This window comes from Antechinus flavipes, chromosome 2, assembly GCF_016432865.1.
Source record: "Antechinus flavipes isolate AdamAnt ecotype Samford, QLD, Australia chromosome 2, AdamAnt_v2, whole genome shotgun sequence".
Lineage (NCBI taxonomy): Eukaryota > Metazoa > Chordata > Mammalia > Dasyuromorphia > Dasyuridae > Antechinus > Antechinus flavipes.
This window is the reverse complement of record NC_067399.1, coordinates 503,138,933-503,165,947: the sequence shown is the minus strand read 5'-3', so window position 1 is coordinate 503,165,947 and position 27,015 is coordinate 503,138,933. Positions and strand designations below refer to the sequence as shown.

General features: G+C 40.1%; 1 protein-coding gene across 1 annotated transcript in view; it reads left to right on the top strand.

Moving 5' to 3' along the window:
- Positions 1-27,015, top strand: part of RAPGEF1 (Rap guanine nucleotide exchange factor 1) — a 182,067-nt gene that overhangs the window by 96,106 nt on the left and 58,946 nt on the right. The window contains exons 5-10 of the mRNA XM_051980218.1: positions 3,147-3,303; positions 13,613-13,701; positions 14,751-14,906; positions 15,501-15,624; positions 16,605-16,788; positions 19,126-19,632. Coding sequence (XP_051836178.1) covers positions 3,147-3,303; positions 13,613-13,701; positions 14,751-14,906; positions 15,501-15,624; positions 16,605-16,788; positions 19,126-19,632 — 1,217 coding nt within the window. The remainder of the gene's footprint in view (positions 1-3,146; positions 3,304-13,612; positions 13,702-14,750; positions 14,907-15,500; positions 15,625-16,604; positions 16,789-19,125; positions 19,633-27,015) is intronic.

Here is a 27,015-nt window from a genome sequence, read left to right as displayed (position 1 = left end):
GGTACGTAGAAGCAAATGGTACAGGTTGATCTGGAGAGAGAAGCTGGTATCAGATCAGAAAGATCTTTGAATGCCTACAGAAGGGTTTGAACTCAATTCAGTAGTCAGTAAAAATCTTGGAGATGAGAGGTAGCATCAACAAATAGATGTTTAAGAAATACTATTTTGGGCATGATGTGAAGGGTGAATTAGAAAAGGAATGCTTAAGAAATTATAGTTGATTATGTCGCTGCTAGAGTGCATGTCTCTCCTAAGGAATAAAGCAACAGATTTGTCCAGAAAAAAACCCATTCTTGTTCAATTATACATGAAAAGGTATGAAAAGGTTTTTTTTGTTTTATTTTTTAATAAAATCCTCAATGAAAGCAAACCAGGATGAGATAGGTCTTGAGCAACTGTCAGATTCCCTGCTGATTTCATGTTTTCCTGCTGTATTACCTGTTGAGGATAAACACATCCTCATTTTGATTCCTTGAGATGGCTTTGTACTTGTATAGCCTCCTGAGACTGAAGGTTTTATGAGCTGCTTTCCGGAGCTGACAGTGAGGGGAATATTTTCTTTCTTCAGAGAAAGAAAAAGCAGAAGAGTATCTTAGCATTTCCCAAGGAACCATCTGCCCCCTAGGCTTCCTTCATAGGATTTCAGTTAGTTGGCCCATTTACACATTGAACTGGCCCATATTGACTAAAAGCTCGTTGGAATTAATCTTAGAAGAGACAGTTGAGATTTTTATGTAGCAGAAAATCAGTGCTTATCCTGGAGCCTTGTTCAACCCTTGTCCTCAAGTTAAATTTGGCAGGTAGTCATCACATGTGCTGTTTTGTTCTTTATTTAAGAGGCAGCATGGTGTCATGGAAAGATCACTGGGTTGGGGAACTTGGAATCAAAACCTGGCTGCGCTCCTTTTTAGCCAGGTGACCCTGGACCAGATTTCTCGTCTGTGAAATGAAATGGGTCTCTAAGGCCCCTAGAGATTTATTTGGCCTCTATGAAGTGCCTACTTATGCCAAGCACTGTACTAGGCCCTGAGAGAGATCCAAAGATAATTACATTTGTATACTGGAGGCTCTGTGAATGATGACAGATGATTCTCCTTCACTGAGTTATCAGCAGATGTCTTAGAAGACATGTTCGAACAGCATTGCTGCAGGCATGTACAAGACTGCTTGCCTCTATCTCAGAAATTGGGAGTTGACTGACCCACCAGGCAGCATTTTCATACTACCTGCCCCTCTCCTTCCTTTTCTGATAGCAAAACTAAGAGGAATATTATTGTACTTACGAGCTAGGGCATAGAAGATGAGGGGAGGGAGTGCTTTGTGCTAGAAAGCAGTATAATTATGGAATTCCTTTTGTGCTTCTAGGTAAACATTACCACCATAAGGAGATAGAAATAAGTTGTATAAAGTGGGCTTTTTGATTTTTATTTCCATGGAAGACTAACTAGCCTACCAGAGTTACTTTGGGGGAATTCCTTTTTAAGCAATGTCTCCTCATTATGGGAATACTCTTGACAACCTAATGGAGTTTTCAAAGAAGGATTGTAGGTTCTAGACCTGAAAAGGACTTTAGAGATCGTGTCACTTACACCCTCCATTTTACAGATGGGAAAACTGACATCCAGAGAGGGGAAATGACTTTTACAAAGTCCCACAAATTTTAAATGGCAGATCCAAGATTTGACTCCAAATCTACTGCCTCTGACTCTCAGATTCTTTCTGCTTAGGATACTGTGAGCATTAATATGCCCTCATTTCATTCCATTCTCCAAGGTTACCAGTCCTGGACTCACAGCTGGTCCTTTGTACCATGGTTTCTTGAAGCTAATCAGTGAGGAGTTTGTCTTGTTCTGTAGACATTTTTCTGTTTCTAATGGAACTTGAAAGGAGCTTGCATTTTAGTCTTACTCATCTCTTGTTTGAACATGCACGGACAGAACTGGATGATGGGTTAAGGGGAAAAAATGTAATTTTCCTTTGAGACTTGCACTTGAATGGTTTTTTTTCCTTATCTGATTTCCAAGGCCTTGTCATAAGAGTGTTTTTGCTAAGCACTTCCATTTTTATTCTGCTTTGAAACAATGAATTTTCTTTCCCCAAATAGGGTATTTTATTCCTACATGATTATCTCATTCTCTCCCCTATTTTCTCCTCTGTCTCCTCAATCTGCCCCCACAAAGGAAGAAAAGGATATTCATTAAACAATATACCCCTTCTTCCACTCCCCAGTATTCATTGGTAATGCTTAATGCATAAAATACTTAATGCACTGAATGAAGAAAAAATTGGTTTTGGCCTTCCAAGGAAGCATAAATGAAAGTTAACTGAAAAGTGATTCTAAAGTACATGGCAACATTATGAAAATATCTTTTTCTTGGCTACTGCTGCATAGCCATTAAGGCAACCTCAAAATAACCAAAGTTTCTGTTTTCTTAAACTTGTGCTAGAGCAAATGACCTCATGTTTTGGACTTTGATCCACTCCCTGTGACACCTCCCCCAGCAAAAATCATAGATCTGTAAATTTATTATTTTGGAGGTGATTTGATTAAGGTTTGGCCTATGAGAGATGAATCACAATGGAATAAAAGAACTAAGAATTTGAACATTTTATTCACAGCTTGCTATGGGAGAAATTCTAATAAATTACAAATGCACTAAGAGTTCATGAGCACTCTTTCCAAAGAACCTGCTATGAAAATGTCATGAGCCTTTGGGACTTGAGGTCACAATTCACAAAGGTGGTATGGTGGTATAAACCAGGGCTTTTTAAACTTTTTCCATTGACAACCCTTTTTCACTCAAGAAATTTTTACACAAAACCAAGTATATGGGTATTTAAAATAGGTGTATAAATCAAGCATTTAATAATAATAAATCATAATTTACCTGACCCCATATGGGGTTACAACCCACAGTTTAAGAAGCTTTGGTTTAGAACATGACTGATAAGTAAATAATACTTTTTGTGAAAGAAGATAAGAGAGACACTTTGTAAATAATGACCACTGGTGCAACAGGGAAAATCCAACATTGTTGGAATTGTATCCTATTTTCCAACAGCTCATTCAATGGTAGGATTTCTTAAAGCATCAGACCATGTTCTTGCTTACTTTATCAATCCTGGATTCATTCTCTCCCCTCCAGTTCAGCCATCTCCTCGTGCTACAGCCGGGTGTATCAGAGTCTAGCCAATCTCATTCGTTGGTCAGATCAAGTGATGCTGGAAGGTGTGAACTCAGAAGATAAAGAGATGGTGACAACTGTGAAAGAAGTCATCAAAGCTGTTTTGGACGGAGTGAAGGTACTGTGCTGTAGCAGATGTCATGCTAACATTCTGTGATGGGACATGAGACAAAAGGAGATCGCCATGTTTGTGCATAACTACCAACTAGCAGAAGGTTTAAGGGCACCTAAAGCATAAAGGACTTATTTGTGACATTAATACATTTAATCTCTTACATCAGTTCAGGATTGAATGAGCTGTCCTGTCTGGTTATTTACTTAATTCTCTTAGGAAAAGAATATCTGATGACTTTAACAATGAATACTCCCTCATCCTGGCAGTTTAGGAACTTGCCAGAAGCAACCCACCTTAATTAAGCATTGTATTAAATTTATAGCTAACTTTCATGCTGCATGTCTGACTGGGCTTGTTTTATTTCTTGAACAAAATCTGATGAGAGGTGTTCTGAGAAACAATATGTCACCCATCACCTCTTCATTTTCTGGAAAGTGCTTTTTGCCAATTTTTGGTAGGAAAAACTAAATTCGTTCCCTGCAGGGACATTGCCTTAAGTCTTCTACTTGGGAACAAGACAAAGATTGGAGGCTTAATCTTTCTTTTGCGCATTTGATTAGTCTGGAAACCAACTTCAGTCTTGCATTCTTTTTAAATGGTTAGCCCTGTTGACAGATTTCCTGAAAGATGTATCAACATGACTCCCTTCCCAGTAGCTCCAAAGGTAAAACTAGAACTCAGCCCTACAGATTTTGGGAGGCAGTTTCTCCCTCAATAAAAGGAAGATCTTTCTAACAATTAGAGCTATCCAATGTGATACGTTATGAGCTCCTCATAATAGGAACTGTTCAAACAGAGACTGTGACAGTTTATCAGGGACTCTATAGAAAGAAGGCCTGCATTTGGGAGGAGGAATGAGATTAGACCCCATGTCCTGTAAGGTATATTCCAGCTCTTAACACTATGTTCTAAGGTTCCTTCCAGCTGTAACATTCTATATTCTAAGGTCCCTTCCAGCTGTAACATTCTATATTCTAAGGTCCCTTCCAGCTGTAACATTCTATATTCTAAGGTTCCTTCTAGCTCTAACATTCTATGTTCTAAAGTCCCTTCTGGCTCTAACATTCTATATTCTAAGATTCCTTCTAGTTCTAATATTCTGTGTTCTAAAGTCCCTTCCAGCTGTAACATTCTATGTTCTAAGGTCCCTTCCAGCTGTAACATTCTATATTCTAAGGTCCTTTCCAGCTGTAACATTCTATGTTCTAAGGTTTCTTCTAGTTCTAACATTCTGTGTTCCAAGGCACCTTTCAATTCTGACATTGCAGATTTTCAGATCTCTTCCAGTTCTGACATTCTCTGTTTTAATACCTCTTCCAGGCCTAATAGAGGTTGTTTTAAAGTCTATTCCAATTCTAACATTCTATGCCATAAAGTCCTTTGCTTTAACAACTCCCAATTAGCTTTCTTTCTAATGAGACCCCATTGAGTTGTTATGTTTGAGGGATACACAGCTAATTGAACTCAACTTTGGAGTAATGTATTCTTATTCTCATCCCAAAGGATGGTTTAAAATAGGCATTAGTCACTAGCCCTTCTAAGCATTTAGAAATGCTCTTAATTAGAAGTATTTTTTTAGGCCAGATTTTCAGTGCTTTTGATCAAAGGCTATTTTAGAAAAAAAAAAAAAAGCTACTTGGAAGCTGTTTAAAAAAAAAAAGCAAAATAATATAAAGTAATATATTTATATGTTTTTTATGAGATTGATAATTTTAAAAAATAATAAAATAAAAAGTAAGAAGTTACCAAGCTCAGAAAGGAGTTAGACTGAGTTTCTGAACATGAAAACATATTTTTACCGACCTGATTTTCCACAGAGTTATGAACATTTAAACATATTATTTCTCTGCACTACCTAACATAGGCTTAGATATGACTTATGAAGTAGTTGATATAAAAAGAAACATGTTTTTGTCAAAATTGTCCTCAGCTGACAGTCATTTAAGTGCCCACTCTTTAGCAGGCATGGTGTAAAATATTGGGGATGTAAAGGTAAGGGAAAATGGTCCCTTCCTCAAGGATCTTATATTCTAATGAAGACTACAACATGTGTGTATGTGTGTACATGCATACATACCAAATATCAAAAGCAAATAGGTAACCTTGGAAGAGGAGGCACCAACAACCAGGAAAGGCTTCAGGCAGAAGATGATACTTAAGCTGAGTCTTAGATGAAACTAGGGATCCCAAGAGGTAGAAGTGAGAACAGAACATTTCTGACATGGGAGAAAATGAGTGCAAAGCCTGGAGATAGGAGATAGATTGTCCTATGTGAGAAACATCAAGCTACATTTTGTGGAGTGCATGGAGGAGTGGGCATCATGGGTAAACAAGCCCTAAGAGAAAACTATCAAGAGCTTTAAATACCAAACAAAGGAGTTCCTATTTAATTCTAGAAGTCCTAGGGAACCAGTGGAATTGATTGACTCAGTGTTATGATAGGGTTAGACCTGCACTTTAGGTGTCAAGTTCAAATAGAAATAGGATCCCTGTGGCTATATATTGACTTAGAAAACCACAAATAAACATTATCTATGCTTTGTTGTATTTTTATTTATTTTGTTAAACAGTTATATTTTAATCTGGTTAATTTTTTTAATCCAGTTATATTTTAATCTGGTTTTGATTGTATTTGGTAGTTTTGCAGGATGCCATTGAGTTTGACACCTCTGACATAGAAGATAGACTTAATAAGAGGCCATTGAAATAGTCAGATATTTAACCTATATTGGATTACTTGCCTCTAGGGGAGGGGGAAGGGGAGAGGATAGAGGAACAAAAATTTGAAACACAAGATTTTGCTAGGGTAAATGTTGAAAACTATCTTTGCATGTATTTTGAAAAATTAAAAGCTATTATTATTTTTTTTAAAAAGAAATAGTCAAGCAAGAAATTATGATGGAGTAATGAGTGCAAATAAGGAAAAGGATAATGCTGTCAAGAAAGAAACAGGATTTAACAAGTACTTGAATATATAGGGTAAAGAGTCAAGGATGACATCTCAAGGTAATGGTTCTCTTTGCGGGAACACTGAAAATTGAGGTTCAGAAGAGGGATGAGTTGTCAGAGGAAAGGTAATTGAGTTCTTTTACCACCATGTTGAATTTGTTCAGTTCAAAATGTCTAATGTCTAATTTTTATGCACAGTTGGAGCTCGGAAGACAAACTAGGGCTTGAAGTAGAGAAAATCTAAGAAATCTGATCTCTGCATCATTTCATACATAAAAAAGGTGTTCTGAGATGTACTTATCCTCACACCCCATCCCACCAGCCCCAGTTCAAGACATCTACAAATAAAAATGGGGGCAGGGTAGTGAAGAAGTATGCAGGATCTGCCTCCAACCTTTACAGTAATTCAGGCTAGAAAGTTAAGTTTATAAGTCATGGAGAGATGTCAGGTCCTGTTTCCAGGAGTGCTTGAGTCTGAAGAAAAGCTCTGAAGGGTTGTTTGCTTTACTTCGGAGACCATCTGGCTTTTAGTCTCCCCTGTTGACCTATTAGGCCAGGACACCTTATAAGCTAATATCTTGGTACTGTGAGGGAGTACAACAGTACTGAATACAGAAATGAAGTACGGTTATGAAGTTGTATTCATCAACAGTTAGAGGAAAAATGCTGGCACGTTCCTTTGAACTGACTCACCACTTTTGAAGTAACTCATTTAGTTGTTAAATGTGACCTGTTTTTTATAAGGTTATAAAAGCGTGGGGGGATTTTTCTCCCTGAATGAGTAATGTAATTTATCATCATATATTTCCTCTTCCATTCCCCATCAAAAAACCCAAAAAACAAAAAACTCTACACCTCTAGACAGGTGAATTATTTTCCAAATTAGTACCTTCCTAGAACTTATGACTGTAGCTTTTGTTTGTGTCATCACACCTCATATTCTGATTACTTAGATATATGTAACCATATTCCTGAAAAAGTTGTTTTAAAAATCATTTTTAAAATGCACTAAAAAGGTTCCTTAAAGGAAATTCCCAGAGGATTTTTTTGTAAAGCAAAATGATCATCTAATTTATCTCAGCTGTAAATTCAGATTTTTCATGTATGAAATGTGGGCATGCCCATGTTCATTTTTTTAAAGCCTTTATAACATCCTATTTGATGTTTTGAGAATTAAATTTCCCTTTAGTAAACCTGATTTGACTAGAGCATGAGATAGAATTTTTGTTTTATCAAGAAAAAAAGGATATTTGGGTGTAGAACTACCACATCTGCTCCAACTCTTGTAAAGCACAGCAGTTTTCCCTTTTATTTGACCCAAATGTGTTTTTTCTCAGTTTCATCATATTACTCATAGTTATTATGAGTAATGTTCCAGGCCAAGAAATCTTTTTATATTGTCAGGTATTTGTAGATTTTTAAGTTTTCCCAGTAATTCACAGTTAATTTTTGTTCCTTTGGCTTTTCAAAACATACCAAATTTCAAAAAGGAAACGACCTCAGAGAGCAATTTAAACTGTCTCCTATCACCAAAGCAAGATTTGATTATAGAGGAGAAACTGAGACAGGATACTCCCCATTTTACTTTTAATTTTGAATTGGAATTTTTTGTAACTGGATGTGTTTATTTCTGATACCTGGGTGTCCTGCTTTCAAAATAGTATTCCAAGTACAATTGCTGATGCTAATTCAGACATTTTCCAGCACTGTTAGCTTTCTTTCTTCATCGTCCTTTGTTCACACTTGATGTTGGAAGACTTTGAGCCTGCTTCTGACTGCCTTGTTTCTAGCCTTTTTAAAGAATGCCAGTTTGTATCTAGAAGTGAAACTCCTAAGAGCTATTCTTGTGATACCACTGAATCACTGAATCACACCAAATACACTTCTCTATTTTGAACGCTTGCTACTCTGCTCCTCTGTGAGGAAGAAGCTTTTGCTCTTGGTTTGTTAGCTTTTTTAGAAACCTTGAGCTGTGGGCAGGATAGAAAAATCCCCTTTTGTTACCATGATAGCATTTGTGTCAAAAAGCCCTGTGAAATTTATTAAGCAGCACTGGTTAAGAGACACATTTCAGCTGTATGTAATTGCTACTCTGACCAGCCCTATATTGCCAGGGGTTCACAAAGCCTCCTCAATTAAGATCAAAGCGTATAAGAAACCACATCTCTCAAGAACTGATCTATAGATAAAAGGACCATGACATGCACTGGTGAAATTGGAACAATGCCCTGGTGTCATGTCCTAGGAAACCAGACCATCTCCTGTATGACTTAACAGTCAGAGAAGAAGGGAAAGAGAGAGATGGCTTAGACATGGGCAGCCTTCACCAAGGTTTCATTTTCAAGGCAGACCTATAGGAGATAGGTATGGAAATGAGTCTGCTATTGGGGAGTTGTATGGAGTATTCACTTCTGGGTGAATTGTGCTCCATTGATCCTGCCAGGAAGTAACCTGGCTGGAGCACTATCATCAACTGGATATTTATAACACCCTGTCTCCATTCCCTTTTTGCTAGATACCCTTGTCCCCAAGGAGAGAATCATGAAGACATTTACAAAATGATTTAATTTTAACAACTTGAAATCTTCCCATTTCCTTCATTTGTTTGTTTGTTTGTTTGTTTGTTTGTTTTTTTGGGGGGGAGGTGCATAAAATGAACAGTGTGAGAAGGAATGACAGCTCAGAGTTAGTCTAGAAAAAACATTACATAGACCTTCAAATCTCCTTTTTGACTTTTACACAAGAACTAGCATGGTCTAATGGGAAGTGACCTTGCTCTTTAGGTCAAATGTCCTATGCTTAAATTCTGGTTCTTTTAGATTGGTGGAGTCAATGTCCTCATCTGAAGTAAAGTAGATGGGTATTCACACTATCTCCCTCATGGGGCTATTGTTAAGGAATAGTACTTTGTAAATACTTTAAGAGAAGTGAGCTGTTTATTATAAAGCACATGATATGTTTAGGAAAGATAGACTTAAATACTTAAGCATTTTTAAACTTTGTTTTTGGTCTGAACCAATGCTTTAATTGTACTAGTACAGATGAAAGTTTGCTTTACTATTTAAGTGATTTTAATTAAAAGGGTTATCTGGAGCAATGATTTTCGAAGTGTGGTACAAGCATCACAGCAGATTCAAGCAGTCTTCCAGTAGTCTTTGTTAAGCTAGACAACAGAGAGATTTGTAAAAATATGCGAAACATTGTCACTCTTCTACTCAATATTTTTGTTTTTGAAAATATAGTTATTTTTCACAAAAATACATTATGTTCATGTGGAAATACTTTTTTTCAAATTTTATCAGTTTTGATTTCAAATGTGGTAAATATCAGTAGATGTATTCTAGACAGACAAAAGCTCTTTGAAGTCCTCAGTAATTTTTAAGAGTGTAAAGGAATGCTGAGACTAAAAGGTTTGAGAACCACTTATCTAGGACACAGAAAGGATCCCAAAATCCATTATGTTTCAGAGACAGGACTTGAACCCAAATCTTCTTTCCTCTGAGATCAGCTCTTCATTCACTTTACAAACATGTCTCCCTGTATAATCATTAGGAAGAGCATTTTTAAAACATTCACTCCTATTTCAGTAGTAAAGTCAAAGGTATTCAGTTTGCTGCATTGGAATGTTATATATCACCAGCTAATATTTGAGGCTAAATTAGATCAAATTGGAAAACAAGAAGATGGCACAGAAGTTACAGAGCACACTGTCAAGTTGCTAGCAGTTTCTCAGAAATTGTATTTTTGCTTTGTGCTTAAAATGTCATTTACTTTCTTTTTGCTACGTGTACAATGTGGTATCATCAGTCATTTGAGCTCTCAAGTGTCTGGTTGTTCTTCCTATAAAAAAAAGAAAGGAAGAAATGAAGAAGGAAAAAAAAGAAAAAAAGGAAGGAAAGAGAGATAAAGGGTAGAAGGAAGGAAAGAAAAGAAAAAGAGAAAGAAAGAAAAAGAAAGAAAGGAACCTAAGTTTTAGGATCCATACCTGGTTCTGAAGGAGAAAGCAGTAAAAAAGAAAAGAAAAAATATGAATATAATGTAAGATGTGTCTTTACAGATGAAATGTGTCTTCACAGACACAGACTATTTAGGACAACATCTGAGCTAAAAAACCTAATCTAAAGAAGTACCCCTGGCAAGTGGTCAGCTAGTGTTCACCTAAATATCACAGGCAATGAGAAACCAACTGTTAGCTCCCAAGGCAGCGCATCCCAGTTTTGGAGAGTGCTAATTGTGAGGGTGTTTTTGCTTACATATCGGGTGTAGTTCTCTTCCTATGGTTTCCCAGCCACTGGGACTAATCCCCCTTCCTTACCATAGCCCTCCAGACACTTGAAGATGGCAGCCACGCTTCCCTCTTTGGTTAGACTTCCCCAATTCCTCACGGCAGTCTTCTCTTGTGACATGGTACCCAGCACCCTTCATATCCTGATCACTTTCTCCTGCATGTAGGCCTGGTGACTTGAACTCATTGAGGAAAACGAGGTGTGTTTGTGGAACTTACCAATTTGGCCCAGAGCCCTCATTTACAGATGAGGAAAAGGGAGGACTGGATGCAGTAGGGTGAGGTGCCCTGAGTCAGACATTCAGCGCCAACCTGGGAACCCGGTGTCTCTGCGATCTCAATGCAGCTATCTGTGGAGTTATCTTTTATGGTGTTCTCTTATTACTCAGATTGACCAGTAAGAATATGTTCTGGACATGTACCAGACTCCAAACTCCGTGAGTCACGCCAGTTCCATCAGCTTACTCGAAGGGATGCTAGGAATGCGCAGTCAAGGGGCGCAGCTAACCTCTCATTGCAGAGACAGTTCCATGGAAATTTAACAAATTCTTCTTGTCCCTGCATGTAAAGCAGAAGCTTGAGCAAACAGATGGACTTCAGTACCATCCCCAAGGCTAGTGCCTTCGGGCTGCACTAGCCCTGCAAAGGAACTTATTCCAAAAGACTCTACTTGGCCCTTGTTGATGCTTATGCGCTTATGGAACAAAAATGACCAGCAGTCACTCCTCAGAGTCAAGCTGACATCCACCCCCCTTTTCCTCCCTTCCCCCCCCTTTTCCTCCCCTCTTTCCTCCCCTCACCCCGCCCCATTACTGCTGGCTGGAGTCTTGAAAGGCCATGTCCCGCGTGATCTGGACACAGGCCCCACTGGCCACAGTGATTCTTAAGGCATCCTTTCATAGAGAAAAGAAAATAGAGGCAAAAAGGACATGGTCGGCCCCCTCAGGCATGGAAGTTACTCGCAAGAAAACGTACTCCCGCTTCTTGTTTTAGCAGCCACGCAGCTGGCATCCCCTTAGAAGTCAGAGGGGAGGCTTGCACACATTTGTTTCTCCATCCCTCAGATGTAGTGCTTTTGCCTTTCTCAAGGGAGATTGGCCACTGACTTCCCGAGGAGCAATGGCCACTCTTATTTTTAAGAGAAGCTTGACTTTCCCTGAAGGGCCAGGCCTTTGTCTCAGGTTGCTGATATGGGGTGGAGGAGGATAGTCTCCCAAAGGCAGTTAGCTACATTTGGTATTGTCTCTTCGAGCTTCCTGGGGAAAGGAGGGCTTCCCTTTCATTCCTTATTGGAACAAGGGCCATGCTAACCTCTCTCCTGGTGCAGTTGTACTTATGGTTAGACTGGGCTCTACAAACCTCCCCCCTTCCAAAAAAAGACCCAGAATAAACTTCTAACCCCATATGAAACCATTTCCAGTTACAGCTCCAATTTCTAATGAAATTTTGAGACACTTCTTTATTCTCTCAATAGATATGAAAAGTTACTCAGTATTTCATTGGGCCCCTTCATTCTGCATATGATTTAAAAAGCTTTCCTATGCATTTTCTGGCCCAAAAACTTGTTTAGGGCTTGTCAGTAATCTCAACATAGCATCCTTTCCCTCACTTTAATTTGATAGTACCATTTTGCAACAAAAGTTAACAGAATTCATTTTAGTTGCTCTTGTAACATCTTTATTAGCTTTCTGGACTTTGTAGCCATGACATGCCGACTTTCCTCAATGGCATTGTGGGGGAAAGGAGTCCTCCTTGTTTTAATGATTGTTGGGCATATACATACAGCAGGATAATCATATTCTTTTCTCCTCCTCTTGCTTCTCAGCTAGATTAGCCAGAGAAGTAGTTGCCCTTTAAGTGTTTATAAAATATTAATGACTTCTAGGGAAATATTAACATTTACCTCTTTCCCCTTTCTCCTACCAGTGTCCTCCCCTTCTAGAATGGGAGAATAGTAACTCCAAATGCCTCTCTCAAGTGAAATTTCATTGTATGGGAATCTGGTGGCACTGAAATTTCATTGTATGGTAATCTGATGGCCTGTAATCTCCTTGTGTACTTTATGCTTTTGTAATTAAGGATAATTTGATAGCTCTTCATTTAGCAGCCTGCCTGTTACTCTATCTTTTTTGGTCCATGGATAAGATTTTATTGCCATTTTCTTTGCAAATTTTGGAATAAAAAATGAATAAGAAATAAGATTAACACAATACTCAGAAATTAAAATACCAGTCTCTTTCCCCTTTGCTTTTGTTAAGATTTGAAAGTGCTGTCATTTCTTTTTCACCCACTATCCTTTCTTGTTCTCAGAAAGTTTCTTAAAATGTTTTTTTATTGTCAGAATATTCTTCTCTTTGCCTTCTAACATATGTATGTGTATATATACACCCACCCCCCAGCATACACACACATATACACACACACAAAGGCTCTGAAGTCATAGGATCTGAGTTCAGATCTCCCTAACTCAGGCCTCAACTTCCTCAACTAAAATTAAAGGGATCAGACTAGATAGCCTGTGGAATCCCATTCTTGATTGTGATGCTTATATAAATGTGAGTTACTATTATTTTGCAGTGTGACCACTTCCTTTCTTTTCCCTACTCAGAAACTCCAACCAATAGCCCATGGTAGGGACACACGCAAATACAAATATGTAATCTCAAAACTTTAGGGAACTTAAAGATTAGCTCCACCTACAAAAAGACTAAGCATCCCTGCTTTATAGACAGTTCATTGGTCATTAAATAGCACATTCATCTCTGGCTTTTCAAAGCAGTAGACTATTTCTTCCTCTGAAAAGCAGAAAACTTTATGCTTTGGAAACTTTTTGGCATGAAACATAAAATGGTATTTTTGGAGGCAAGATTTTGGGAGGAAGTTCAAGTAGTTACATATAGTAATTTCTTTCTGGTGTCAGGCAGTATCTGCATTTTGGAAAACAAAAAACATTCAAGTATGAGGGAAGGAGCCCAAAAACTTAACCTTAGAAGGAAGGTTGATTCAGTGATAGTGGAGATGAAAAGAGAGTTTCCTTTCATTGGTGCTTGCCTCATCACTTTTTTGTTTTGGATTTAGGAGCTTGTCAGGCTCACGATAGAGAAGCAGGAGCATCCATCTCCCACGAGTCCAGTTAAGCCCAGCTCACCAGCCTGCAAAACTGACAGGTAAGTTCCTCATCCTTGCTCTTAACATGAGAACCTCATAGCCAGGGATAGTGGAAAAAGCAATGGACGTGGAATCCAAGTAGCTCGGTTTGAGTCCCAGCTTCACTAGCTGCACATACCTATCCAATCTCTTTATCCATCTCAGCCTTGGTGCCTTTATTTAGAAAGGTTATGCGGTTATAAGGAAAGCCCTTTGTAATCTTAAAGTAAAATATGCATCAGCTTTTATTGTCCTCACTCTAGAAATTCACTGCCCAAAAGATGATATAGAAATTTTTGAGTTGGGCCTGGCCATGAGTGTTTAGGAAGTAGCCTTTAGAAATGCATTATTTGACTACTTTGTTATGTGCATGACGACAAACATTCTCAAGGTTTGTATGACTCAACATCTTTTTTCCCCCCAAAGTCTGAGAGCTTTGTGGGCATTTATTTATTTATTTATTTGGTCTGGGGCTGTTTTTGTCTTTTTTTTTTTTTTTTTTAAATTGAGGGGAATGGCAAAGAAATTGCATCACATCAGAACAGTTGGCTACATTATGGAGAAGTTAAGTGCCTTACTCAGTTGTATCTTCTGCTCATAAAATTTTACAATCTGTGGAAACTGAAAAACTCTAATTTTACATATAAGCAAACTGAGGCCTTTTTAGAATAGGAGTAACAGGGTCTGCTGACTCTTAGACCCTTATTCTTCTTACTATGCTGTGTAGACTCTCTAGAAAGATTCTGACAGTTTGCCATTCTCCAGGCACTTTTCTTCCTTTTCTTCTTAATGTGTATTCCTATACATATGCATTCATGGGAGCATAGACTCAAGAGTTGAAGGGTGACCTCATAGTTCATCAGCCTCATTTTATAGATGATGAAACTGGGACTCAGACAAGCCAAATGCCTCATACATGCAGCATGTTGCAGAGCCAAGCCTCAAACCAGATCCTCCTAAAGCAGGTCCAAATGCTTTTTTTCCTGTGACATTCTGAAATTACTCTCCTACCTGGGGCTCTGTCTACTTGGATTTTCCATAACCTCCATCTCTTCTTTAAATTCCACAGCCAACCTGAGCTCCCATTGACTGACCGGGAAATGGAGATTCTCAACAAAACAACTGGTATGTCCCAATCAACGGAGCTGCTGCATCCCGACTCCATGGATGAAGAAGTTGCTCCTCCCAAGCCCCCCCTCCCTGGCATCCGAGTGGTGGATAATAGGTAACACGACCCTCATTGGCTTCCTGTTTTCCAAGCTTTTCTCCAGCCTTCACCTGCCACCATCAATGGCTGGAAAACCTTAATGATGCGGGTAATGTGACTTAGCAAAGAATTTAGTTGTTGGTTGAGTTCCTTGCTACTTAAAAATTGGGCTTCATGACTTTGAAATGAAATATTCATCAGACATTTTCTCCATCTTTTCATCTTAGCCATGTGAAAGCTGAGGCACTTGATTCTGAGTGAAGAAGAGTCCACTGATTGGGGGTTTCTTGTTATTTATAGGGATTCATCTGGCAGAAGTGAGAGTTGCAGTTAGGTGTGAAAACTGGGTTGTGAAGTTTTGACTTTACAATGTGGCTGATTTATCTGGATTTTGGCGGGGTCTTTATTATTGGGTTCTGTTGTCACTGGGAAAATTTTCAAGCCTGACTATTGCATCTGGACACATTGGTGGGGGAAGAGTTTTGGGGGGCCAACCAGCTTATGTCAGAGGGAGAGAATATCCTTATGAGTGTCTTTGACTAGAATGGGAAAAGAGACCTTCTCTTTCTTCTTGCTAGGGTCGCTAAAGAGGCATCTTCTTTTGTTTTGCAGTCCTCCACCAGCTTTACCACCCAAAAAGAGGCAGTCAGCACCATCTCCCACCAGAGTGGCTGTGGTTGCACCCATGAGCAGGGCCACCAGTGGCTCAAGTTTACCTGTTGGAATCAATAGACAGGTAATAGTGTCACAGCCATGAAAATGGGGAGATAGGATGAGCTTTTGGCTTTTGATCATCTGCAAGCTGAAAGCAGTGCTGTGGTAGTTATTTTCTGATCTTGGAAATGTCCTGTAGCATCTGAAAAACCTTAATCAGAGAAACTTGGTAGGATCCTAAATCTAAAACTGGAAGGCACTATAAGATCAGTGAGTCCAACTCTCCCACCCCTGTCACTGTGTATATGGAAAAGCAGGACCTCTAGACATACTGTTTTTACAAGACATGTTTCTGCCTCTCCACCTTCTTCTAAAAAGATTTTTTTTTAAATTGAGAAAACACAGACTTTGCAGTAGGGATTTTTAACTCGGGGTTCACAAATAGATTTCAGTGGGTTAGAGAGCAACTAGGTTGTATAGGACACTGTGTGTCAGGCCTGAAGTCAGGTAGATTCATCTCCCTGATGGCAAATCTGGCCTCAGACACTTACTAGCTGTGTGACCCCTGACAAGTCCCTTCACCCTCTTTGCTTCAGTTTCCCCATTTGTAAAATAAGCTGGAGAAATGGCAAACCACTCTGATACTTTACCAAAAAAAACCCCTCCAATCATAGCCCATAGTCTATTAATGTACCCATGTTAGAAGATTTTTCAGCTCGGGGGGGTGGGGTGAGGAGTGGGAATCCTACCTGTCAACCAAGCATTTATGCAGTTGCATTCCAGGCACCAGTTATACAAAGACAAAAGCATGCTTTTTGCCTTCAGGAACTCGGCATCCCCACCATGGCACAATGCAGCATCAGAGTGGTTCCTTAGTGGGGCAGCTGCTAAAAACCTTCCTCCTGTAACCTATTGCAAGAGGATTGGGGGAAGGACTGAGGAAGCTGGGAATATTTCAGTAATGTTCCCCTCTCTCTGTGAGTTCCCCTATTTTGCCCCTTTCTTATCAACTTGTACTATCTCTCAAGAATGATTTGAATTTCTCATCCTTTTTCCTATAAGGACTTTGATGTAGACTGTTATGCCCAAAGGAGGCTGTCTGGGGGCAGCCACTCATATGGTGGGGAATCCCCTCGCCTCTCCCCATGCAGCAGCATCGGCAAGCTGAGCAAGTCCGACGAGCAGCTGTCCTCCTTGGATCGGGACAGCGGGCAGTGCTCCAGGAATACAAGCTGTGAAACACTAGGTGAGTTTGAGCTGTGGTACATCCACTAAAATCAGAAACCTCCGAGCACATCATTTCCTCTTTAGCAGCTTTCCACCATCACTATTAGTGTCCACATTTACAGTAATATACCCCACTTAAATAATAAGTCTGCTGAGAATTAACAGTACTCTTCATCTGGGCCTCTTCCCTCACTTTCATTTGTGGACCTGGAATTTTATTGCTTCATCTTCATGTACAATAGAGAAATTCCATAGGATTATTAGATTTAGGGTTGGAATGTCTCTTAAGAGTCCATCAGATTGGCTTTTAAGCTTCTAAGAAAGCAATGCGGTGTTGTGGGGCTGCAGACAGCACTGAAAAAGACTGCTGAGCTCTTTCGGGGGAGCTACAAAAAAGTATAGATGAGAAACTGAGGCTAAAAGAACTTAATTGATTTGCTCAACAGCACATAGCAAGGATGGATCTGAAGCAAGATTCAAATTCAGGTCTTCCCAACTCAAGATCCAGCATTCTATCCATCATATCCATTCTATCTTCATAGCCTCTCAATTTTGAATAGGATTTTATGGAAGCAGGAATTAGGCTGACTTTGTATAGGAAAAATCTTAGAAAAGTTTTAAGTTTTAATAGCTATTTAGCATTTATTTGTTTGTTGCTTATTGATGTAATTGTTATTCCTGTGTTTGCTTATCTAAATATTTACTACCTGTTAAAACTTAAAATTGCTCTAAGATTTTGGGATTACCTTGTATATCTGTGCTTCATTCATTCAACAAGCACTGAAAATGTTGCTAATGATAATTGCTAAGGCTATGATGACACATAGAACAACAACCATGAGCAGCATCATGATTGTTTTATTTTTCATCCAAACCACAGTTAATCAGGCGTATCTGAAGCACCAACATTGCATTGTGCAAGGAACAAACCATAGCTCCTGTTCTCAAGGAGCTTGTGATTTAGTATGGGATATAAGAGGTGTACAGATAAATCTATTCCCACTTAGAATGTAGCAAGTGTGTTGTATTCTATGTATAGCTTTGCTCTGAGATCAAAAGATCATCAAAGATGCTCAGCAAGAAGTGGTTCTTAAAAGTAGATGACATTTGACCTTGGCCTTGAGGAATGAGTAGGATCTTTGGAGATGAGAAAGGGATGGGGGGCATTCTTCAGGTACAAGGAATAATATGAGCAAAAGCTCAGAATAGGAAAACTTGGACTTTGAGGATGAGGGGATACAGCAAGGCATAAGCTGTACTTTGATTCTTTCCCCTCTGCACTAAATTATTCTGCTTTGAGTTTGTAAATATGTCTGCAGGAGCTTCCTAACGTTGGTGGTGGTCCTAATGTAAACGTACCATGTATTTTATTCCTAAAACTGTAACCCAGTTTAAGTCCAAATCATTTCCTTAAGAACCTGCTTCTAAGAAAGCAATGCGGTGTTGTGGGGCTACAGATAGCACTGAAAAAGACTGCTGAGCTCTTTCAGGGGGAGCTACAAAAAAGTTGGAAAACTATTTCAGACACTCATGTCTGTATACCACAGCAGTTAAACTAGGAGCTTTGGAAGAGCATGTGTTACATGATATAGTTGCTCCTTTGGTACTTTCCATAGTTAGTATTGCTCTGCATTCCTATAGTGATGACTGATTCTATAACAAGAGGCTAGTTGAAAATAGTAGCAAAAACATTTTTTCTTCTGATATTGAAGATGCTTCTTTTACAGATGTCTAATTAAAACATTTGTTAATTTGATAAAGGAGCCTTTTAAAGTTGCTCTATGGACCCGTAGACTGTGGTGTCTCTCATCTCCAAAGTCCAAGATTTACTTATATCAGCCTCCACAAAGTGTTCCAGGATTCTCTGAACCTCAGTTTCTTCATCTGTAAAATTAAGAGAGTTAGATTAGATCAGTGGTGGCAAATTTTAAAAAATTGTATCCCTAGAGGACACATATTGATTTAGAAAACCACAAATGGTTTGTTTTATATTTTTTATTTCTTTTGTTAAACATTTCCCAATTATATATCCCTGGAATAAATGATTTCTAAGGTTCCTTCTGTGGATCTGTGATCTGTAATCTTATAATGTAAAAACAGTATATAAATAGGAAGTATTGCTATTTTTTTCTTGGCAAGGTATGCCCCCCCCTCAAAAAAAATTAGGGGACTACAGAAAGCTGCTACATGAATGGGAGCAAAGTTATTTTTTCCTCTAATATCTCAAGAGATTGTTAAAAATGTAGAAGGTGGTTAGTGTGGTAAATGAGAATTGGGGGGGTGGAAGGAGAGAGGGAGAAAGATTCTGATTTTCCTCTTGGATAATAGATGCATTTGTTTGCTCTATTACATATAGATCACTATGACCCTGATTATGAATTTCTACAGCAAGACCTCTCCACTGCTGACCAGATACCTCAGCAAGTAGCATGTAACCTTAGCCCATTGCCAGAATCTGTTGGTGAATCTGGCTCTCCTTTCCATGGACGTCCTTTCCAGCTGCCGCCTAGCAACTCCCCACATCTAGAGCTTGGCAATCCCTTGCCCGTGGGTCATCCTACGGATACACCTCCTGCCCTGCCTGAGAAGAAGCGGAGGAGTGCAGCCTCTCAGACCACGGACAGCTCCGGCTCCAGCTGTAGAGTCTCCTATGAGAGGCACCCTTCCCAGTATGACAACATCATGGAGGATGATCTCCAGAACCCAGCCTCCCTCCAGCCAGGACCATTCACGCCATTCGCTGCTGTCCTCCCCTTCCAGCAAGGAGGCTCTTCAGCTGATTTTGTGTCTGATTTTGCTGCTCCCGACTCAGTGGGTGACCCCGAGAAACCACCTCCTCTACCTGAAAAGAAGAACAAACACAGTAAGCTTTTGATCAGAGAATGTCTGTGAAAGTGCTTTGTAAACTCACAGACATAAGGATTGTCATCATTATTTTCTTCCTTCCCCTTCTTTTTCCTCTTTCCTGCTTGATCCATGAGAGTAACCATTGAGCTTTGTAGGGGGCTCAGTCCCTTCCTCTGTCTTTGCGTGATGGGTCTTTATTCTCCATGGGCACTAATCTATGTTGAGGAAGACTCAACACCATTGAAGAAGTTAATAGAAGAGCAACATATTGTGTAATACAAAAAACCTAAACTACACATAGAAACTGAAACCCAAAGACCTGACTTTGAAGATAGACTTCAGTTCTCACCAAATGGATGACCCTGGGAAAGTCACTTAAAGATTCCCAGACTTGGGTTTTTTCAAATTAGGAGATCAGATAGAATGATTGCTAAGGTCCCTTCCAATTCTGAGTCAGTGAGACAGGAGATGTAGCTTTCAGTCCTGGCTATGTTCCTTACTTAGCTATATATATATAAAGTTCATAGAATTTTGTTATAAGAGATTTTCCAGTTTATAAAATGGACTTAACACTACTCATTTCATGAAGTTTTTAACCAAAAAAAGCTCTTTGTAATCTATAAAGCGCCACATATGGATGAGCTTTTAGCATATTAATTATTATATTAGTTTATGATTAGCTATTAGAAAAGAATACTGATTTTATTAATTTTGTTTCAAATGTGGCTTCCTGGGAGGGAATGGCTGGTAAAGGAAATACTTGTCTGAAAGTATAAGTGAATGAGTGTGTGTGTGTGTGTGTGTGTGTGTGTGTGTATGTGTTTTAGACTAATTACAAGGCTTCATGGGCCAGTTTTTCTATGTTCTAAATCTGACATAACAAAGCATGGTAGAAGAGCTGGGGTTTTTGTGTGAAAAGTGCATAATTGACTTCTTAACAAAGAAACAAAGACCTCTTTTGCCTAAGAATAGTTCAAGTTGCAGAATCATCCAGCTGGATGGATGCAAACTCAGGAGCATTTTCTTGGTTAATTGTATTTTTTAAAAAGTCCTAAAAGTACCTTTCCACCAAACACTTACCCCCACCAGTGAGTCTCTTGCTTCTTTGAGGATGGGATAAAGTAGGATCATGGAGCTTAGAGCCACAATAGATCTTAGACTTCATTCTATCTGCAGAGGCTGACTTGGCCAGCATCACGCAGTTATCCAGCATCTGAATCAGAATTCAGACTGGAGTCTTCCTGACTCCACCTTCCACATCCTATGTACTTCATCAACTAACTGCCTCTTCTGGTTCTATCTGCTGAAGGATCAGCTGTGGATAGAGAGGTAAAAGGTCCTTCAGAAGCCAGTTCAGTCTACCTCTATTCCTACCCCTGTATTACAAACAGGGAAATTGAGTCTCATAGAGAGGAAGTGAGTTTTTATTCAGAGTGATGCAAGTAGTAGCAGTAGAACTGTCATTCAGACCTGGGTGCAGATTGTAAAACCAGGGCCCTTTCTGTTCTGCCTCCTCAGTTTCTAGGAATGGTATAACTAAGGTGTAACTAGATAAGAAAAAGCTCATGTTGTGTATCACATCCTCAGCTGTATCTAGTATGATTTGCAGTTTTAAAAATTTAAATGAATTCTTGAATTTGAGTGTGGGAAGGGTCCTCAGTGACTATCTCCTAAGTTAAATGATTTTTTTTTCAGTGTCCCTTTTCTACTTTTGCAAGTTAGCTCATGTGATCAGAGGACTTAGAGGCATAAGGGACTTAATAGGTTGATTTGTTTAGCCTTTTACTACACAATTGAATAAACTGAGACGGGGAGGAAGAAAAGAGATTTACACCCAAGGTTACACAGATAAGTGGAAAATCTGAGATTTTAAACTCAGTCTTCTGATTTTCTTTCTTATACTCTTTCCAGCATGCTATGTGCTTCTCCATTGATGCCTATGTCTTTTGCATTAGGCATTGTGGTCTGGAGATAGAAGAGCCAGTTATACATGAGAGTTATTTTCCTTATATAATATATCTGCAGCTTGAAGCTTAGAATATAAGCAAGTGAGTGACCCCATTCTGTCAGGGAATCGAGGAAGCTCAGGCATTGGCCAGTTCTGTAAGCCTGATTTCATTAATATTGATAATATGAATAAACCACTGCATTTTTCTTCTAAAATAATACTTTAAGCTATCTTCTCCATACTGTCACAGTGCTCTCTAAAACATCAAAAGATCAGTCAGCAACCACTTAAGTGCCTACTATATGTCAACCACTGTACTAAGATTGGAGGATACAAAGACAAAAAAGAAACAGTCCCTGCTCTAAAGGAGATTACATTCTCTCAGATGAGCCATCAGGTGAGTCAGTCAGTTCCAAAATGGTGGTCACTTAACCCTTTCAGTTACTGTCTCTTAATTCAGTTACAAAAATAGAGAAAAGGAATTTCACTATCCAATCTGTGTTTTACACTAAAGAAAAATTGACTCAACCTCATCAGTTTGAAACAGAAAGTCATTAAGTTATAGATATAGTGGACAGGTAATGGGCCAGCCTCAGACTGAGAAAGAAGTCCTGGGTTCAAGTCCCACTTCTCTCACATACTTCTCTCACAAATGTGATGGTCAAGAGTCCTTGAGGCTCTAAAATACAGGCCAGGTGCTGATCTGCCTTGGTAGTGAGAGTTGCTGTCCCCACCAGGAGTTTCCTATTTCCAGATTCCAGACAAATCACATGCCTGGTACTCACCCTGAAAAAGTAGATTTTTGTCTATCATAGTGTTTAAGCTAGTATAATTCTCTAGTCCCTGCTGCTCAGTCCTTAGCTGTGCTGCACATCCTGTGTTGGTGATACCAAGCAAAACCAAAATGGACACTTTCCTTAAGAAGCTTACATTTTAACAGGATACACCATATACTAAAGCAAATACAAAGCGGTTATTTAAGAGGTTTGTGGTGTAGTCAATTGAGTGTTGAACCAGACAGAGGCAAGAATACTTGGATCCAAATCCTGCCCTAAATATTTACTTGTTCTTTTGCCCTGAGGCAAGTCACTAAATCTGAACCTTAATAGGAAAAACAATATCACCAGGCTTAGGTCTGTTGTGAGAATCAAATAACATGATGTTTATAAAGCATTTGTAAACATTAAATTTTGCACAACAAGAACAAAGTTAACATTACAATTATAATGAATGTACAAAATAATTTCTAAAGGGAGAAATGCTACTAACCACAGCAATCAGGAAAGATATGGTTTAAGAGATGATAGTTGGTTGAACTGTGTTTCAAAGGAAACTGGATTCTTCAAGGCAGAAGTGAGGAGAGAGAAGGCATTTTATGCATCAAGGACCACTTTTTAGAAGCATAGAATTTGGAACTGGAATGTTAAATGCAGGGACCAGTAAGGATCAGAGCAGAGTGTGTAAAAAGAGTTAGTAGTAATATGCCATAATACCAGAAAGGTAAACAAGAGCCATATTTTATGTGAGAAGCAATGGGAAGTCATTGGAGGTTTTTGAGGCGCAGAGAAAAAGAGAGGGAAATCAGATCTGTGATTTAAGAATAACAATTTGGCAGATGTGTAGAATTGGAGAATGGAGAGGTTGGAAGCAGCACCACTCTTGGAGCAATACCTGTTTGCCAGCACCACCATTTAGTTTGCAAACATTTACAATAACAAGTGCAGTAATCCAGCTTGTGATGTGAGGTTGCTTGGCAGGAGTGACTGAGGACACTCGTCCCTAATCACACATTTCAGCGGGTGATGTTTTTGAATCACATATTGTGCTGCCTGACCGTGGGTAGTGTTGAGAAAGATGTCAACAGCCCCCCATCTGTTTATTTCATTTCTCTTATCTGCCATGGAATTTCCTTCTAGTGGAAGGCCTCTTTGCTCTTCCTATTCTCTTATCATTCTCCTGAATCCACCAACCTCTGCTTAACAGTTTCAGAAGTTCCTCTTAGCTTCTTAGTGCCATGCTTGTTGGCTGATTCAGATAACAGCAGCCAACCTCCTAGGAAAACAATTCGCCACTCTTGTCTTAAATTCTAGTGATAGTCAACCCTGTCCCATTCATACATGCTTCCCTCCTCACCTTCTCTATTTTAATTTACTCTTCCCGCAAAAGGTAACGTGATCACTTTCCTTGCTCTTGATAGAGATTCCAAAAGGAGCTCGAGTAGCTCCAGGGAAAGAGAACTGTCTTGCTGAAAGTCTGATTTCAGGAAATAGATCACTTTTGCAAACCTCCCCATCTCCTCTGGCTCCCTCTCTGTGGCCTCTTTCAGGAACAAAGGTTTTTAGCATTTTTTCTTTCCCTTCCTCCTGGCTCCTCACACTGCTTCTAATAGTAGGAACTACCAGACATTTAAGATATTTGAGGGAGAAAGGCAATAGAGATCAAATTGAAAATGCTCTGGTTTGAGAATTGGTGGACTTAGCTCTGTTCTCTTCTTAAGGGCCTGGGAACAAAGAGTTGAAGGATCTTGCCTATCTTTGTCATGATCTCTATGGAGCAGGCCCCTTCATATGCCAGGGCTTCTCCCTTCATGTAAGAAACCAATGCAAGGGTACTCTGACTGTTACAGGCCACTGATGTCATTTACCATCTACTTTTTGAATTGATGCCTCATTAAAAACCACAGCACCAGGGGGAGGGAGTCTGCAAAAAGCAATCCCAGGAATGTTTCCATTTTCTCAATCTCCCACCGCGAATGGGAGAGTTTTAAGAGTCATCTTGCCCCTTTCTGAATTCCAAACTCTTGTTCCTTTCCTTACGTACACAGGGATTGCATCTTAGCATAGCTGGAAGAGAGACATGGTGTTGGCCATAGACATAGGCTTGTTAGTATATGTTATTGGATGTTTACCCTCATAGAAAAGGGAGAGATACTCCTTTGTGAAGAACAGAAGGAGAAAGGAGATAAGCATGATTGTGTTTTCCTTTACGATCAGAAGTAGAGTCTTTATTCTTTATATCAGAGATCAGTTTGGGGGCAGTTAGATGGTTCAGTGAATGGAGCTCCAGACCTGGAGTCACAAAGACTCATCATCCTGAGTTCAAGTCCAGCCTCAGACAGTCACTAACTCTGTGACTCTGGGAAAGTTTCTTAACCCTCTTTGCCTCAGTTTCCTCATCTGTAAAATGAGCTGGAGAAGGAAGTGGTGAACCCCTCTAGATCTCCAAGGAAATCCCAAGTGGGGGCCATGAAAAGCCGGACACAGCTGAGTATGACTGAACAACCAGGACCAGTTACTATAGGAGTCTTAAGAAAAGAAAGAACTCGTTAGAAGTTAGGCCCATGGTCTATTTAGTTTTGTTTTACCTCTTGGGTAAGTGTTGCTGGCTCCCCATTAGTAAGTGAGTACCCCACCTGGGGGACAGAACACATTTGGGCCTTGTTGATAGACAGCCAGACTCTTGTAGTAGAGGAGACTGGCGTTAGAGACACCTGGGGCCAAATCCGGCCTCCAACCCTGAGCAGTATGACCAAAGCATCCAGTTTTCCCCTCTCTAAGGCAAATAGGTGCTTTGTGGTGCTGGTTCAGTCAGTTCTCACTCTTGATGATCTCATGTGGTAGAGATGTGGAGGGGTTTGCCATTTCCCACAACAGAGAAGGAAACTGAGGCAGACTGGGTCAAGTGACTTTCCCAGGGTCACACAGCCAGAAAGTGTCTGAGGCTAGATTTGAGCTCAGAGGAGGCTTTCCCATGTCCTGTGGTGTGTGGGGATACCTGCGGTCCCTGCATTCGGGAAGGCCGAGGGCTCTCCTGAGGTTGGAGTTCTGAGCTACTGATGGGCTAAAGCAGACCCCAGGAACAGAACACTGCCTGCTGCCCGAGAGTAGGCAGACCAGGCCAGGAAAAACGGAGCAAGGGAAAGAGTTTGTGCTGATCTCTCTCCAAAAATAGAGGAAAAGAAATTGGTAAAAATAGTCTGTGACCCTTAGGGCCATATGTGCTTGTCAGCTATGGGAGACAGGGCAATAGAGGAGCAGAAGCAGGTTTGGAGTCGGAATGAACTGGGCCCAAGTTTCTTCTCTGACCTAAGTCACTTAAGTGCTTGAAAGCTTCCAGGTGACTGACACTCCCATCTGTCTCAGCAGAGGAAACAGGAGAAATTCCTTTTGTCCTCTGTACAAGGATAAAATCATAAATCTGGAACCCCCAGAATTAGATATTACTATTATTATCTTCCTCCTTTTAAAATTAACTCAATGAGGGCAGCTGGGTGGCACCGTGGATAGAGCACCAATCCTGAAGTCACAAAGCCCTGAGTTCAAATCTGACCTCAGACACTTAACACTTCCTAGCTGTGTGACCCTGGGCAAGTCACTTAACCCCAATTGCCTCAGCTACACACACACACACACACACACACACACACACACACACACACACACACACACACATATATACACACACTGTCAGGCAGGACTCCACCTGAGGCTGTCCTGAGGTACGCAGCTGGGCACTGATCCAGAGCATCACCCTAGCACTAAGCTGGGCTCTCAGCTGCATGGCCCTGGCCAAGTTACCTACTTTCTGCCCTCCATTTTCCCTTAGGTTGGGGACAGAGATAACAGTTCTCTCCTGCCTGCTTTATGGGATTGTCTCTGAGATTTAAAAAGTGATGAAAATTATTCCTTACATTTCAGTAGCACTCTGGGAGTGGGGGTGAGGTGAAGGGGGGATAGGAAATCCAGCCCTGTTTATACCTCAGCCTTGTATTGTTTTAGATAAGCTATAGAAATCTAGAAACTGCCCCTCACTTCCTCTCTGGGCAGGCGTTCGAGCCCCAGGGTCCTGGATGGGCTCCAGTCTTCGTAATTACAGTCTGCCAACCTCAAGGCCCCCTTTGGCTTTCATTGCCCACTGCAGCTCCTGTCAAGTCACCTAAGTGATGCCTGCCAGCGGTGGTCTGGAGCCTTTGGGGGAGGGCTGGGCCTAAAAGGTGGCGAAACAGGCCTGCTATTCCTCAGCACTGGCAAAGTGGTGGGTTTCTCCCATAGAGAAGTCTCCTTCCATAATGGAAAACCATTTTGTTCAGATTAAAGCACTTGGCCATTGGCCCTATAACAAGCTGATAAATGACTGAGGTCAAGTTCAAACCCAGGTCCAAGCTCAGTATCCTAATTATGGGAGCATAGCTTCAGAGCTAGAGGACCTTAGAGTCTATTAAGCACAGACTGCTTCTTTAAATCCCCAGATTTTACAGCCAAGGAAACTGAGCAGAGAGATGAAGTGATTTTCCCAGTCATATAGCTTTGGACATAAGGTCCAAAGTGGAATTCGAACTCGTGTCTTCCTGACTCCTGGTTCAGCACTCTCTCCAGTACACCACTCCTATTTCTTTGCCCAAAAGAGGGTATTTGCTAGCACTTTAAGATAGCCATTATAGGTTCTGTTTTT